Here is an 18,815-nt window from a genome sequence, read left to right on the forward strand (position 1 = left end):
CAGATGCCCTACCTCCCTACCTTTTGGTTACCAATTGTTTGATCTTATGTTATAAAGTGTTTCCATCCCTTCTGCTCTGGGTCAGTCTACTGTATCAGACCAGCTCTGTGTCACTAAGCTCACCGCATTTCCGGAACGCTATTAAACCACTTCCACCACAGCAAACTTTGAACAAGGACTTATACAGACACTAATTACAATCAAACAAGTCACAGGTGTGGAAACTTACCCTTCATAGCCATTTAAACCTGTGTCTGTCAACTTGTGTGTATATTATCAGGTCAAACATTCAAGGGTTAACTTTTGATCAGGGCCATTTTGGTGATTTCAACTGTCATATGATGTAAAAAGAGCAAATACAATTATGTGAAAATAAATGGCTTCACCTGACCACTATCCCTAAATAAACAAAAGTCATTTTTTCTAAAATATGGCTGATATTTCACAAATTCTACCAGGGTATGTAAACTTATGAGCACAACTATATAAATGTGATGTGATGTGTGTGTGTGTGTCTATGATGTGTATAAAGAGGAGATCATGAGTCCTGTAGAAACATTAAGGTCCTGTTGTCTAACAAACCTTTTGACCCAGCGGTTTCCTTCAACCTGTATTTACTGTTGCAGTTTATACAAGTGTAATTTCTATTAGTTGGTTTGAATAAATCATAAAACCTTTATTGTGTAACATCACCTGATCCTTCCCTCTTCTGCCCCCCAGACCTCCAGCTCACTTCCACTGAACATGGTTCCTGAAGCTGCTGATGACATGTATGAAGGCTGCACTGAGGACATGGAGAAGAAGGTCAAGGAAGAACATTCATCTTAATCCATTTAAACAAGTCTGGCAAGAAGCAGAACAATGTCCAAACAAAGATAAAGACCCAGAGGATGAATCTCTCACCAAAAACCACATGCAGGGAATCTGTGTTTATTCATCTGACAACATTTATAAAGAATTCAATGAAGCAGTCCAGACCGGTAGGAGCATCTATAGCAGCATCTTCTGATTCCATTCTTTACATTTCTGGCTGATTTCTGACATACAAACCCTGAATAACAATCATCACTGTGACATTACTTATTGAAGAACTGATGTTGCATTCACTGGCAAAGTTAACAACATAATTCAGTTTGGTATGTTTGCCTCCAGCTGTTACCTGAAGCTTTATTCAATAACAGATGAGGAAGAGGTTCTTACCCCCCCGTGAAACATTCAAGATAAGAGACGGACTTTATTTTGAAGAGTGCAGGAGATAAAAGTTACCTAAACTACAAAGTTTCACACTAATGAGAGCAGAGTTTCCTCCAACTGCAGCTTTTGCATCGAGTCATAATGTCTTTAATGTTTTATGTAAAACACTTTGACTCACCTTGTTGTTGAAATGTGATTTACAAATAAACTTACTTTGCCTTCTGATACACAAATCTGTTTTCAGTTTTTGGACTTTTTCTCTAATCTTTGATTTTTGCTGAAATATTGGATCATTTGAACATTTATTAAAATGAAAGCATGTGAGAAGTTTAGAGGGAAAAATCACTATTTGGTGGAGCTGTTAACAACTTAACAGCATCTCTGCTTGTTGTTGAAGAGTTTTTATTATTTGAATGTTGTTCAGGACTTTAAATGAGTTCATCTGCCTGCAGAGTGTTTACAGGCTGTGATGTTTTACAGTCAGAATGATGAACTCTGCAGATCTCTGGCTCCTCTGTGTGGACGCCGACTGAACTGCAGCTACTATCCATCTAACACATTGTTTAGCATGTTATACAGCTCTGGACAGGCTGAAACATAAAACCATCTCAGAAAATACAGTTTACATACATTAGTAATGAATCCTTAATAATATTTAATCCATACACCTGTTTTAATTGCAAAAATCCTCATTATGTGACCGACCTCACAAACTGTTGTAGGATGAAGGTTACAGAAGGTTCCGACCCAAAGACAACAGAACAATCTAAAGAGGTGTGACTGAGCAAACTAGTGAGTAGTACTGTGGTACTGTAGTACTATGAATGGAATAATGTCAGCTACAACAACTACAACATGTTTTTAAGGGGACTTTATTCACCTAATGGTCAGTTTCATAAAGGATTCATGATCTTCTACCATAAAGGCCAGTTTCCTCCATCATAAGGGGATCTTATAGTATCTCATGTTGTTCACTGGAAGGCACTTCAACATGTTTTTCTCTCATACAGCATCACTGTCACATTACTTACTGAAGAACCAACCTTACATTCACTGACAAACACAGTTCGGTTTGGTATATTTGCCTCCAGCTCTACAAGAACAGACCTTTATCTCTTCAGTAACAAGACCTGCTTTAAACCTGAGACTTGAAGAATTAATCAGTGTTTGACACAGAGGAGGAAGAGATGCCTACCCACCTGTAGTGACCACTTTGACTATCAAAAAGGCCTCAACAGTTGATGTTTGATATGTTTTGACAAGTGCAAAAATGAGGAATGCCACTTTTCACTTTCTCTATAATAATTTCCCGATCATAGACTAAAGAAAGCCTAATATTCATTTATAATCAGCACTGCACAGTCAAAAACTGTTTGCATCTCCCAAGTCAGCAACACCTGTGTCAGGTAACCTCTGATTATATTAACTTCTGTCTGACTGACAGCAGCACTACTCCCCCTAGTGGTGGGAGGTTCACCAAACAAAACATTAACAAAAAACCCCACATGAAACATTCAAGATAACCAACATAAGTGACAGTCAGGCAGCTCTGAGGGATTGTAACGTGCTCTTGATGATGTACTCCGGTTCTGAAGTGGCACATTTTCTCCATCTACTACGACCTCTTACACACAAAATGTGCTGGTGCCCTCTATCGTTTTAATTTTCCTCCAGCTGTTAGTAGATAGAAATGAGGCTCAATCTATGGTTAAAACCATAAAGATTCAGTCTGCCCACCCAGAAGGTGCATCCTGGCCAATCCCAGGGGTTGCAGAGTTCTGGCGGAGCAGAGTCAGTCCCCTCCTGTTCATGGACAGGCGGGTTCAACTCCTGAATACGGTTACTCCATTAATCAAAGTATTTACAATTTAGCAATTGCATGATTCTTAATTTTGCATTTTTGATAGTAGCTTTAGTGTTTGGAGAATGAAACAAGCAGAACGGTGCTAAACATGATAGTGTCATCATAGATGATGGGATTACGTTAGTGGTACATTTCTTGGCTTAAAGGGAGTGGAATAATTCACACCGGGGTGTGAATTGGTCTTCCCATCTTGCTGGCTCTTGTAGCTTGAAGGTTTGGGTCAGTGGTCTGGTTTGGTGACCATGCAGGAGATGGGGGTTCCTTATCTGATCCTTTCTGTTTGCAGGAGGTTGTTTAGATGGTCAGTGAGTTTGGGACTCTCACTTATATATTATTGGCCAGCATTCATGGGAGGTTGACATAAGGCTTCTGCTGTCTGCCTTCAAAACATGCAGGGACTTTATCCTACAGCTGCAATGATTAGTCAACAGAAAACTAATCTGTAACAATTTTAATAATCAAATAATTATTTTTAATGATTTTTTTAAAAGTGAAAAAGTCAAAAATTGGCTTATTTCAGCTTCTAAAATACTTTTCTGTGTCACATATGACAGTAAACTGAAAATCTTTGGGTTTTGTACTGTTGCTCCGACAAAACAAGACATTTGAAGACAGTTTATCAATAATAAAAGTAATTGTTATTTAGCAGCTCTAAATTAGAATATATCGTAATCCATCAGAAGATGGCAGTGGTGGAAGGTTACTAAGTACATTTACTCAAGTACTGTACTTAAGTACAGTTTTGAGGTACTTAACTGTTTTTACTGGTATACTGGTATACTGTTTCAACTGGTATGTAACTGTTTAATGAAATGATGCTGTAATGTTGTCCATCAGGCAGCAGGGGGCGCTGTAGGGTTAAAATCCCTGAGTGTTGGCTGGAAGGTGCTTCTTTACCAGCCTTCCTGCTGGATTTGTCTTTGTTCAGTTTAAACCGGTTTAAATGTTTTTGGTAATATGAAATTAAACAATCAAACTATTAAACATAAAGAGAATTGAACAGAGTAAAAAACCCAAAAATGAAATATCCAATAATATAATATAATGTAGTATTACTATGATTTTATCAATTAATCAGAAAATAGTGAAAAACCACTGAAATCTAGTTTTGAGAGTTTCAGTATTTAATTGTGTGCGTACATGTTGTATATTCCTTAATTAATATGTTTATTAAGGTCAAATCAGAGCCTGTTTGTCCTCCAGCACAGATAAACTTTACAAACAATACAGAGTTAAAACCTTCCTGCTTCTAAGATAAGATCAACTTTATTGATCCTGCAGGTCAATAAAAGAGTCACAAGAACAGACACAAAGAAAAGAAAACTGTTAAAAATATTTAAAACTAGAACAGAGTCAACAGAAAACTAATCTGCAATCATCAAATAATCATTTTTAGTGATTTTTTAAAGTGAAAATGACAAAAATTTGCTTATTTCAGCTTCTAAAATGTGTCACAAACAACAGTGAACTGAATATATTTGGGTTTTGTACTGTTGCTCCGACAAAGACATTTAAAGACAGTTTATAGATAATAAAAATAATTGTTACTTGCAGCTCTAAACTAGAATATATGATGGTGGAAAGTAACTAAGTACATTTACTCAAGTACTGTATATAAGTACAGTTTTGAGGTACTTGTACTTTACTTGAGTATTTCCATGTGATGCTACTTTATACTTCCACTCCACTACATTTCAGAGGGAAATATTGTACTCGGTACATCAAGCTCATAATACTTATGTACTTTTAGTTTTAATGGAGTATTTTTACATTATTGTATTTGTACTTTTACTGCAGTAAAGTATCAGAGTATCAGTATCTGTAGTGTTTAGTCTTAATTAGTTAAATGCAAGTTAGAAAGTTTCACAAACATGAAGAATGACGTATTTGAAGCATTAAAAGTTTACCAGCTGACCTCCAGACTACCTCAGAACTGAGACCATGTTTCTACAGTAGTAATTAGTGACACCTCCTGACCTGCAGCACCAAAGGACAAAACAAGAACTAAACATGGTTCATAACTGCTGGTTTGTTAACAACGTTGTGGAGAAAGCAACAAGAGAGAGTTTTAAGAGAAATATACTGCTGAGTTTTCTCAGTTCTGTGTCCTTGTAACAGACAATATTTTCTACTGTAGTGAACAGAGCTGAGCGGTTCCACACAGTTTCTCTCAGACATGTTTTCAGTTTAGAAACAAATAGTCTAAATTTACCCAGAATTCACAGCAAATTAGTCCTTAAAATAGTCAAGAACTAGACAGCTTCATGCAACTGATGAGTACTAGTTAGATCCAAACCTCAGTCAGAGTGTATCTCTGTTAAACCAGCTCAGGACTCACGGTTAACACACACACCCACACACACACACACACACACACACACACACACTGATGAGATGGGCCTTTGCATATGCAAATCTTCAGCAGGTACTTTTCGTAACAGAGCAGTTAATATTCCAGATATTCCAGCATGAGGAAACCAATGAAACGACACATTGGACACAGGTTGTTGAGCTGAATGTGTTTGGAGTCGTCTTCAGTTTTGTGGATTACAGTTTTTTTGGATATATTTTTCAGCTCAGATGAAAGTTTATTTGCCTCCTTTGTGTTTCAGAGACAGAGATCAAATAAAACCAAACACATCTGCGTGCCGTCGTCCCATCAGAGGTAAGTAGCAAAATAACTTATTAAACTCTTCAGTTGTCTGTTTATCACTGCAAAGCTTTTATATCAACCTGATTACTCTGAAACGTTTGCAACAGTCACCTGTCTGTGCAAAAAGTAGAGACAGTAACCAATCAGTGATTTATAGATTTATTTATTAATTTATGAAGTTTGCAGAACAAAACTCATTTTATGGCATTTTCTTCGTCAAGGGGTAGGAGTAAGGTTTGCTCTCTTTTAAGCCTGCAGCCTTGCAGTTTAGCTCACTCTTACCTCCTGCACTCTCCAAAATAAAGACCCTGTTACAATCACTCAGATCTTTAAATTGACCCCGACCTTCAACAGTTTTGGTTATCTTGAATGTTTCATAGGGGGGGATAAGAACCTCTTCCTGCTTTGGAAACACTGAATAAGGCTTCACGTAAGCTCCTGAACAGGTCTTAATTTGAAAGCAGGTCTCGCTACCAAAGTCTGTAAGGTCTGTTCTGAAAGAGCTGGAGGCAAACGTACCAAACCGAATTATGTTGTTAACTTTGCCAGTGAACACAGCTGTGGTTCTTCGATAAGTAGTCTGACACTCATAATTCTTATTCAGGGTTTGTATGGCAGTAGTCAGCCAGAAATGTAAAGAATGGAGTTGGAAGGAGCTGCTATAGATGTTCTTACTGGTCCGGACTGCTGTATTGAATTGATCATAAATGTAGGTGGATGTATAAACACAGATTGCCTGGATGTGGTCTTCAGAGAGAACATTATTTCCCTGCTTTTTACCATCATCTACACATTGTTTTACTTTTTTATCTTTCAAGGCTTCTGCAACTTTTCCCACATTCTCTTTGTTGAAATATTCTTCCTTGACCTTCTTCTCCATCTCCTTGGTGCAGCCAAAGTACATGTCATCAACAGATTCAGTAACCATGTCCAGTGGAAATGGGCCGGAGGGCTGGGAGGCAGAGGCACCGCGCTGGGGGGTAGAAGAGGGAAGGAACAGATGATGTTACACAACAAAGGTTTTATGATTTATTCAAACCAACTTCTAGAAATGACACTTATATAAACTACAACAGTAAATCCAGGTTGAAGGAAACGTAATGCAGTCTGAATGATGTTTTCTGTCAACATGATGAGAAACGTTGACTGACGTGTTTCATTAGTTTGATCTTCAGTCTAATATCTGCTGGTAGTAACTCCAGCAGTATGAAACAGTCGTCTGCTGGTGTTCAGACTCTGGCAGCTCTTGGTTCAGGTCAGAGAAAGATCACAGTCTCTGTTTAATACACAAGAAAGTTGATCTACATGTAGCTTCACTCATTAACCGGCGGTGCAGAGGTGGATAAAAGGTTGGATAAACACTATTTTACCTCACAGCTGTGAGGGCCTGATGGATGATAGATGGACCAATCAGTCTCTTTCTTAAAAACACATCTGGATTAAGACACTGTCTACATGCTCTTTATTACAGATCCATGTTTGGAATATTACTGGTACTGAGCCAAGAATCAACCCGACTCCATGGAGTCAAACAAGTAAAGAAGTGAATGTAAATGTCCCTCAATGTATAACTTGATCTTTTTTTCAGAGTGTGGTTCTCACCTTCCAGTGACGAGCAGGCATCGTCCAGCAAGGGACCAGAAGTACTGCAGCAAAGATCAGCAGGTGAGTCTTCATCTCCGCAGCTCTACAATGTTAACATGCACACATGAAGAAGTCTGACATGTACAACAGCCTGCAGTCTGCTGCCTGCTGTATTACACATATATAGAAAACTTTGCTACAAACCTAACATTAAAAATAGCATGATGATGATGATGATGATGATGATGATGATGGAAGATCAACTCACCAGTCTGATGTGAAGTTGAGCAGTAAGTGAAGCGCTGAGTCAAAAGGTTTGGTTGGACAACAGGTCCTTAATGTTTCTACAGGACTCATGATCACCTTTTTATACACATCACACACACACACACACACACCTTGCAGAAGCCACACCTCGTCACAGGACACACACACACAAGGATGAACGTTTAGTTTCTATCATTGGTTGAATCTCATTTTCTGTATTTCAACATTTAGAGACGACAGTAACCAACACAGAAAGTTGGTCATCATGTTAAATTCTGCCAGAATTCTACTAAACATGCAAAAGAAAATGCATATATATACATATATATATACATATATATGTATATATATAGAGAGAGAGAAGAAGAGTATAGGAGTGACAGATCTATGGTAAATTATTCTGTCAGTTTCAATAGATAATGTTTCATTTGTAACTTCAATAACAAACATACAGATGTATCAAAGAATATGAAACGTTATTTTATAAGTCAAACAGTCCATATATGTGTTATCTTGTTATGTAAGTCTAGTGTGTAGTTATCTTTATTATGAGTACTGGTTATATCTGAGATTAGACAGACTTCTACTTTCTCACACTGTCACTCAAACTACAGAACATGTCTGCTGTAATCCTCTTTTTAAAACTTCTTACCTTCATGTATCCATACTTCATGTTTACCTTTTGAGATGAAAGACAATCAAACTTTTAATATAAAGAACATTTCTTCATCTCTCTGTTTAACTCCCTTCATCCATCCTTCCTTACTGTCCTTTCTCTCCTCACGTCAAAGAAGCAAACAAATGCTTCCTGTTCTCATTCACAAGGATAAACTCCTGGCACACTTTTCTCTCGCTGACTTCATCCAGTGTTTCTTAGTGAATGTGACAGACTGACACGTTGTTCAGGTGTCTGAAAGCTCAAACCCACAAACCGTTGTGTTACTGACTCTTTTACAGATGAACAATCATCAACACTTTGTCCTCCAAAACACATCAGATGGAGTCAGAGAGGATTTCTGGTAACATTTTATGGAGCTTACAACTCTGTCTAAGACTCTACTATAAAGATCATTTACTTGGCCTTTGCAGCTGCAAACCAAATGATTTGACTGACAGAATAAAACAGTAAAACCGTCTTAATTTGAATTATCTGCACACACAAAGACTCATTTGGATTCTAAGTAAGACGGGCCTTTCAAAGCAATAAGATCATTTGAAGCATAGTAGAAAATGTGATTTGCATTTGTCAGTATCACCTTTTATAATAGTTCAGATAACACGGTTATCCTTTGCTGTAATTTACATAGCGAAGAGCTGCAGAATTCCCAGTAATGTTGTCTAAAGAACTGTCACAGTTCACAGTTAATACCTGTTTGTAAAAAGAAGAAGATGCCATAACTTGATTCACAGAAATTAACAGTTTTAAAACTTTGTTTCAATTAATAAAAGTTGAACTTTGTTATTTTATCAGTTTCAAACACATCTGCAGCCATGAAGAAAGCAGACACTCCAGCATGCATTCACCATCTTCCTCCTCATATACAGAACTGTACCACATTAAAATACATTTATGATTTGATTGAAATGTTTAAAATGAGAATGGTGTCTTTTTATTTGCTTTCCAATCAGATTTATGGACGTATCTATGACAGATGATGGCTCCTGACTCGGCCGTCGGTGGATTCAGCTGACTGTAGTGAGGTGAGTGTGATGTGTGAGTGTTTATATTCGACTGACTGATGACTGAGAAGAAGCAGTGTGACGTTTAAGGTAAATTGTATCAGTGGGTAACAGATTTGAGGGGAATTTCACCCCAAAAATGTTGATGTCTTTCAATTTTGGTAATTTTTTCATGACTTTCTTGAAGACTGGGCAACAGATTTCCATCAAAACTACAATCATACTTTCTCACCTCAACAAGGAAAACTATAAATACACATTAGAGCTGCTTTAAGGTGTTTTTAAAATGATTTATATACAAGTTCCAGCTTGTAACTGTGAGAAATAATCATGAAAAAAGTGTGAAAATGGAAAAAAACTTATATTATATTCCACATCAATAACATCTGTGCCTCATATTTCCCTCTCAGCTGTGGCTAAAGGCAGGACTTCCCAGTTTCACCAGTAATATTTGTAGCAGCTATGGAGCCATGGATCTCTAGAAAGGTTCATTTAAATATCATGAACATGAAAATATCTAATTATATGCAGATGATTTCATCTTATACATTTAAACTCCATAAAGTCAGAACGTTCAGTACGACCACTGTCTAATGAGAATAAAGACAAAGTAGAACACTTCGCCGCTGATGTCACATGACCTCCTGTATACAGATGACAATGCTGGTTGATGTCCGCCATCTTGTCTGCAGCCAGGTTCTTCTCTTTTAGGGACCCTGTGGGTCTGGGGCCTCAGGACAGTTGCCCACTGTGCCTGGTTGATAAAGACCCTGCATGATGGTTCCTGGTTATAAAGACCAGTTGTCGTGTAGCAACGGTTCCGGGGCTAAATATGACTCTGCATTCAACACTTCCTTATAAATGTATAAAGTCCCAACAAATATAATATTGTATCAACAATAATGAGTCAGTTAAATATTAGAAGAGTAAATACTTTGACTAAATACTTATTGATCGGTCTGATCCCATGAGGGGAATGTGCTGTATGTACAATGATGACCAGATGATGAGTCACGGTCCATATTAAAATCAAACCTCTGATGCTGGGATCGAGTGTTTCTACCAGGCACAGACTACAAGTCCTCAAGTCTTTTCACTTTTACTAGTCTTTAACAGTAAAAACAACACAGTTTATAAAAAGAGATCCCATAATGCATTGCATTTTCTAGATTTACAGTAATACACTGTAAATGAGAATGTCAGTATTTTACTTTTGAATGTAAACTATACAAATCCAGAAGGTGTTAATAATAATGTAATAATATAACAATATAACTGTTCTAACAGTGAGTTACTGTAATCAACATTATATTACAGTAGTGAACTGTAACAATGGTTTAGATTAAATTACTGGGTATTTAGCAGCACTTCACTATGTAAATTACAGCGAAGGATAACCGTGTTGAATGAAGTGTTGTAAAAGGTGATACTGACAAATGCAAATCACATTTCTTATTGTGCTTCAAATGATCTTATTGCTGTGAAAGGCCCGTGTGTGCAGACTGCTGTGGATCATAATGCTAACTGTCTTTCAAATTAAGGTTTTGCTGTTTTATTCTGGCAGTCAAATCATTTGGTTTGCAGCTGCAAAGGCCAAATAAATGACCTTCATAGTAGAGTCTTAGACAGAGTTGTAAGCTCCATAAAATGCTCCATATGAGACGCAGGCACTTACGTTTGTGAATAATCATCAACTGACGTGCAGACATGCATTTATACACATTTAAACACACATTCAGACACTTGTGTTTTAAAAACAGGACTCAGTTTTCCTACTGTATGTATAAATGTGTGTGTGTGTGTGTGTGTGTGTGTGTGTGTGTGTGTGTGTGTGTGTGTCTATGATGTGTATAAAGAGGAGATCATGAGTCCTGTAGAAACATTAAGGTCCTGTTGTCTAACCAAACCTTTTGACCCAGCAGTTTCCTTCAACCTGTATTTACTGTTGCAGTTTATATACGTTTAATTTCTATAAGTTGGTTTGAATAAATCATAAAACCTTTATTGTGTAACATCACCTGTTCCTTCCCTCTTCTGCCCCCCAGACCTCCAGCTCACTTCCACTGAACATGGTTCCTGAAGCTGCTGATGACGAACTGATGATGAAGGCTGCACTGAGGACATGGAGAAGAAGGTCAAGGAAGAACATTCATCTTAATCCATTAACCACCAACAAGTCTGGCAAGAAGCAGAACAATGTCTAAACAAAGATAAAGACCCAGAGGATGAATCTCTCACCAAAAACCACATGCAGGGAATCTGTGTTTATTCATCTGACAACATTTATAAAGAATTCAATGAAGCAGTCCAGACCGGTAGGAGCATCTATAGCAGCATCTTCTGATTCCATTCTTTACATTTCTGGCTGATTTCTGACATACAAACCCTGAATAACAATCATCACTGTGACATTACTTATTGAAGAACTGATGTTGCATTCACTGGCAAAGTTAACAACATAATTCAGTTTGGTACGTTTGCCTCCAGCTGTTACCTGAAGCTTTATTCAATAACAGATGAGGAAGAGGTTCTTACCCCCCCATGAAACATTCAAGATAAGAGACGGACTTTATTTTGAAGAGTGCAGGAGATAAAAGTTACCTAAACTACAAAGTTTCACACTAATGAGAGCAGAGTTTCCTCCAACTGCAGCTTTTGCATCGTGTCATAATGTCTTTAATGTTTTATGTAAAACACTTTGACTCACCTTGTTGTTGAAATGTGATTTACAAATAAACTTACTTTGCCTTCTGATACACAAATCTGTTCTCAGTTTTTGGACTTTTTCTCTAATCTTTGATTTTTGCTGAAATATTGGATCATTTGAACATTTATTGAAATGAAAGCATGTGAGAAGTTTAGAGGGAAAAATCACTATTTGGTGGAGCTGTTAACAACTCATAGACATGTGAAATGTGACCCCGACTACACACTGCTTTTTGTAAGACGTCAAAAGACAAAAAGGTTGGAAACCACTGGTTTCATCTTTAACAATGTGTTGTATTTTAAAAGCTTGTTATATTATCCATTGTGTCAAATCTTCATCTGACTCAAGTAAAATACAAGTACCTCAAAACTGTACTTAAATACAGTAGTTGAGTGAATGTATTTAGTTGGTGTGTGAATAAAGTTTCTTGCAGCTTCTCTGCAGGATTTTAATTTGAACTGATGGAGACAGAAACCTGCAGAGACAAACTGAGCTCTCCTCCGCCTGAACATCTGACCGCTGAGCATGCTGGGAAGGCAGGGACGGCCATCAGGTTGAATATATATCTCTCTGTGTCTGATAATAATGAACGAGACGTGTTTTTAAAGAGGATTGAAAGTCGACCAGAGCAGAGACGCTGTTGAAGAGTTTTTATTATTTGAATGTTGTTCAGGACTTTAAATGAGTTCATCTGCCTGCAGAGTGTTTACAGGCTGTGATGTTTTACAGTCAGAATGATGAACTCTGCAGATCTCTGGCTCCTCCGTGTGGACGCCGACTGAACTGCAGCTACTATCCATCTAACACATTGTTTAGCATGTTATACAGCTCTGGACAGGCTGAAACATAAAACCATCTCAGAAAATACAGTTTACATACATTAGTAATGAATCCTTAATAATATTTAATCCATACACCTGTTTTAATTGCAAAAATCCTCATTATGTGACCGACCTCACAAACTGTTGTAGGATGAAGGTTACAGGCGGTTCTGACCCAAAGACAACAGAACAATCTAAAGAGGTGTGACTAAGCAAACTAGTGAGTAGTACTGTAGTACTGTAGTACTGTAGTACTATGAATGGAATAATGTCAGCTACAACAACTACAACATGTTTTTAAGGGGACTTTATTCACCTAATGGTCAGTTTCATAAAGGATTCATGATCTTCTACCATAAAGGCCAATTTCCTCCATCATAAGGGCATCTTATAGTATCTCATGTTGTTCACTGGAAGGCACTTCAACATGTTTTTCTCTCATACAGCATCACTGTCACATTACTTACTGAAAAACCAACCTTACATTCACTGACAAACACAGTTCGGTTTGGTATATTTGCCTCCAGCTCTACAAGAACAGACCTTTATCTCTTCAGTAACAAGACCTGCTTTAAACCTGAGACCTGAAGAATTAATCAGTGTTTGACACAGAGGAGGAAGAGATGCCTACCCACCTGTAGTGACCACTTTGACTATCAAAAAAGCCTCAACGGTCTATTTCCCAATCATAGACTAAAGAAAGCCTAATATTCATTTATAATTATTACCACACAGTCAAAAACTGTTTGCTTCTCCCAAGTCAGCAACACCTGTGTCAGGTAACCTCTGATTATATTAACTTCTGTCTGACTGACAGCAGCACTACTCCCCCTAGTGGTGGGAGGTTCACCAAACAAAACATTAATAAAATATGGCTCTTACACGCCCACATGAAACATTCAAGATAACCAACATAACTGACAGTCAGGCAGCTCTGAGGGATTGTAACGTGCTCTTTATTAAGGTAACAGTTAGCTGAACACTTAGGAGACGTTATTCTCCAGCTAATGAAGAAAATGCTAGAAAATAAATGTTATTCTACAAGCTTTATATGTAAATCAATAAATAAATGTATAAATCACTTCAACAGCTGTACTGAAGTCAATCAGCGTGCATCACAACATCATTATTACTGTGTATAGGATCAAATGTAGGAGCATCTGTGCTGTTTTACATTGTTTTCTATGTGCGGCAGACTGTATGTCTCTGTATGGAATCAATACATGTGTGGCACATCCTTTCTCTAAAAGATACAGAAAAACTAGTCCACACATTTGTTACTTCTAGGCTGGATTATTGCAACAAGTCTCTAAAGACTCTCCAGCTGGTCCAGAATGCAGCTGCACGTGTACTGACAAAAAGTAGAAAAAGTAAGTCTGTATGTTTTCATAAACTCATCAGTCATCATCTCCTCCCAACAAACACAAACTGCTCCTGTTTGTTTTCTAAGAATGAGCTGACAGCTGTTTCCTGACATGTAAATTCAACATCAGCTGTTTGAAAAGATATTAGAGAAACATCATATTAACATGTGAAGTTCAGTATAATAATGTTGTATTTCCAGATGTTTTGGAGCCTCCTGCAGGTCAGAGGCGGTACTGCAGTGACAGGAAGCTGCAGGACTTCCTGTCAGAAGGTAACACGTTTGTGGAGCAGAGTTACTCATTTTATTTCACTCTCACATGTTTTATTTTATTCAACTGTTTTTACTGTCATCTGATGAACCAGCTCTTACGAAGGGAGGCGTTTTGGATTTATGAACTGAACACAGTTGAACCGTTTGGACTTAATGAAAAACAGGATTTGAGTTGTTTTCTTTGATATGAGAATATGAACTCATATCTCTCTCCACAGGTGATTTGGGTCCGTTCAGTGGTGCAGAGAGACTCTTGTAAAGACATTTAGCTCATCCTGTTCAGTCAGTTGTATACAGGAGTTACAGATACTCATAACTGATCAAATATACAACTAAAAGGAATTTAAAGTTAGTTTGAGACTCTGAACGAACAGAACTCAGCTGAAAGATTCTGACTTTACACCAAACTTATTGTTTTAGTTTTTCCATTGTTTTTATTGCGTTTATTGTTTTTATTTTTTTTTAAATTAATTTTACTGTTTTTTTTTTTATTGTGACTAAGTTTCCATAATGACCTGCAGAGGCTGCTGTAGCCAGCAGGCGGCGCTCATTTCTTCTGGTTTCAGGTTTTATAGCTGCTGCGCCAGAAATAGAAAATCACATCAGAAAAGTTTATTGTTATAACAAGATTATCATCATCATTATCATTATCATCATCATCATCATCATCATTATTATCATTATTATGATCATCATCATTATTATTATCATCATCATCATCATTATCATCATTAATATTATTATTATCATCATCATTATCATCATTATTATCATTATTATTATTATCATCATCATCATTATTATCATTATTATCATTATTATTATCATCATCATCATCATCATCATTATTATCATCATCATCATCATTATTATTATTATTATCATCATTATCATTATTATTATCATCATCAGGACTTTATGAACTCACATGTCTGTATTTTAGTGTCTGATTCTGGTTTATTTCTGATCCGGTTTGTGTGAACTTTCAACCAAATAAATTAATCCAAAACTGAGAAACATGTTTAACTACATCAAGCTCATAATACTTATGTACTTTTACTGCAATACTTTAACTACATCAAACTCATAATACTTATGTACTTTTACTGCAATACTTTAACTACATCAAACTCATAATACTTATGTACTTTTACTGCAGTACTTTAACTACATCAAGCTCATAATACTTATGTACTTTTACTGCAGTACTTTAACTACATCAAGCTCATAATACTTATGTACTTTTACTGCAATACTTTAACTACATCAAGCTCATAATACTTATGTACTTTTACTGCAATACTTTAACTACATCAAACTCATAATACTTATGTACTTTTACTGCAATACTTTAACTACATCAAGCTCATAATACTTATGTACTTTTACTGCAATACTTTAACTACATCAAACTCATAATACTTATGTACTTTTACTGCAATACTTTAACTACATCAAACTCATAATACTTATGTACTTTTACTGCAATACTTTAACTACATCAAGCTCATAATACTTATGTACTTTTACTGCAATACTTTAACTACATCAAACTCATAATACTTATGTACTTTTACTGCAGTACTTTAACTACATCAAGCTCATAATACTTATGTACTTTTACTGCAATACTTTAACTACATCAAGCTCATAATACTTATGTACTTTTACTGCAATACTTTAACTACATCAAGCTCATAATACTTATGTACTTTTACTGCAATACTTTAACTACATCAAACTCATAATACTTATGTACTTTTACTGCAGTACTTTAACTACATCAAGCTCATAATACTTATGTACTTTTACTGCAATACTTTAACTACATCAAACTCATAATACTTATGTACTTTTACTGCAATACTTTAACTACATCAAACTCATAATACTTATGTACTTTTACTGCAATACTTTAACTACATCAAGCTCATAATACTTATGTACTTTTACTGCAATACTTTAACTACATCAAACTCATAATACTTATGTACTTTTACTGCAATACTTTAACTACATCAAACTCATAATACTTATGTACTTTTACTGCAGTACTTTAACTACATCAAGCTCATAATACTTATGTACTTTTACTGCAATACTTTAACTACATCAAGCTCATAATACTTATGTACTTTTACTGCAGTACTTTAACTACATCAAGCTCATAATACTTATGTACTTTTACTGCAATACTTTAACTACATCAAACTCATAATACTTATGTACTTTTACTGCAATACTTTAACTACATCAAACTCATAATACTTATGTACTTTTACTGCAGTACTTTAACTACATCAAGCTCATAATACTTATGTACTTTTACTGCAATACTTTAACTACATCAAGCTCATAATACTTATGTACTTTTACTGCAATACTTTAACTACATCAAACTCATAATACTTATGTACTTTTACTGCAATACTTTAACTACATCAAGCTCATAATACTTATGTACTTTTACTGCAATACTTTAACTACATCAAGCTCATAATACTTATGTACTTTTACTGCAATACTTTAACTACATCAAGCTCATAATACTTATGTACTTTTACTGCAATACTTTAACTACATCAAACTCATAATACTTATGTACTTTTACTGCAATACTTTAACTACATCAAGCTCATAATACTTATGTACTTTTACTGCAATACTTTAACTACATCAAACTCATAATACTTATGTACTTTTACTGCAATACTTTAACTACATCAAACTCATAATACTTATGTACTTTTACTGCAATACTTTAACTACATCAAGCTCATAATACTTATGTACTTTTACTGCAATACTTTAACTACATCAAACTCATAATACTTATGTACTTTTACTGCAATACTTTAACTACATCAAACTCATAATACTTATGTACTTTTACTGCAATACTTTAACTACATCAAGCTCATAATACTTATGTACTTTTACTGCAATACTTTAACTACATCAAACTCATAATACTTATGTACTTTTACTGCAGTACTTTAACTACATCAAGCTCATAATACTTATGTACTTTTACTGCAATACTTTAACTACATCAAGCTCATAATACTTATGTACTTTTACTGCAATACTTTAACTACATCAAACTCATAATACTTATGTACTTTTACTGCAATACTTTAACTACATCAAACTCATAATACTTATGTACTTTTACTGCAGTACTTTAACTACATCAAGCTCATAATACTTATGTACTTTTACTGCAGTACTTTAACTACATCAAGCTCATAATACTTATGTACTTTTACTGCAATACTTTAACTACATCAAGCTCATAATACTTATGTACTTTTACTGCAATACTTTAACTACATCAAACTCATAATACTTATGTACTTTTACTGCAATACTTTAACTACATCAAGCTCATAATACTTATGTACTTTTACTGCAATACTTTAACTACATCAAACTCATAATACTTATGTACTTTTACTGCAATACTTTAACTACATCAAACTCATAATACTTATGTACTTTTACTGCAATACTTTAACTACATCAAGCTCATAATACTTATGTACTTTTACTGCAATACTTTAACTACATCAAACTCATAATACTTATGTACTTTTACTGCAGTACTTTAACTACATCAAGCTCATAATACTTATGTACTTTTACTGCAATACTTTAACTACATCAAGCTCATAATACTTATGTACTTTTACTGCAATACTTTAACTACATCAAGCTCATAATACTTATGTACTTTTACTGCAATACTTTAACTACATCAAACTCATAATACTTATGTACTTTTACTGCAGTACTTTAACTACATCAAGCTCATAATACTTATGTACTTTTACTGCAATACTTTAACTACATCAAACTCATAATACTTATGTACTTTTACTGCAATACTTTAACTACATCAAACTCATAATACTTATGTACTTTTACTGCAATACTTTAACTACATCAAGCTCATAATACTTATGTACTTTTACTGCAATACTTTAACTACATCAAACTCATAATACTTATGTACTTTTACTGCAATACTTTAACTACATCAAACTCATAATACTTATGTACTTTTACTGCAGTACTTTAACTACATCAAGCTCATAATACTTATGTACTTTTACTGCAATACTTTAACTACATCAAGCTCATAATACTTATGTACTTTTACTGCAGTACTTTAACTACATCAAGCTCATAATACTTATGTACTTTTACTGCAATACTTTAACTACATCAAACTCATAATACTTATGTACTTTTACTGCAATACTTTAACTACATCAAACTCATAATACTTATGTACTTTTACTGCAGTACTTTAACTACATCAAGCTCATAATACTTATGTACTTTTACTGCAATACTTTAACTACATCAAACTCCAAATACTTATGTACTTTTACTGCAATACTTTA

General features: G+C 35.3%; 1 protein-coding gene and 1 long non-coding RNA gene across 3 annotated transcripts; one reads left to right on the forward strand and one right to left on the reverse strand.

The window, feature by feature from the left end:
• Positions 1 to 5,910: 5,910 nt before the first annotated feature.
• On the reverse strand, positions 5,911 to 6,693 carry LOC121891257 (T-cell ecto-ADP-ribosyltransferase 1-like; the record flags this gene model as incomplete). Its single annotated transcript, XM_042404083.1, has 1 exon — positions 5,911 to 6,693. A coding segment is annotated over one exon (783 nt), but the record flags the coding sequence as incomplete, so codon positions are not given.
• LOC121890639 lies at positions 6,694 to 11,324 on the forward strand. Of its 2 annotated transcripts, none has more exons than XR_006093857.1 (3): positions 6,694 to 6,730; positions 7,300 to 7,376; positions 11,288 to 11,324. It is a non-coding gene; the product is annotated as an uncharacterized LOC121890639 (long non-coding RNA). The 2 variants fall into 2 exon arrangements; XR_006093856.1 differs by lacking the exon at positions 11,288 to 11,324 and adding an exon at positions 9,192 to 9,263.
• Positions 11,325 to 18,815: the final 7,491 nt, after the last annotated feature.

Source organism: Thunnus maccoyii, chromosome 23, assembly GCF_910596095.1.
Source record: "Thunnus maccoyii chromosome 23, fThuMac1.1, whole genome shotgun sequence".
NCBI classification, from domain to species: Eukaryota; Metazoa; Chordata; class Actinopteri; order Scombriformes; family Scombridae; genus Thunnus; species Thunnus maccoyii.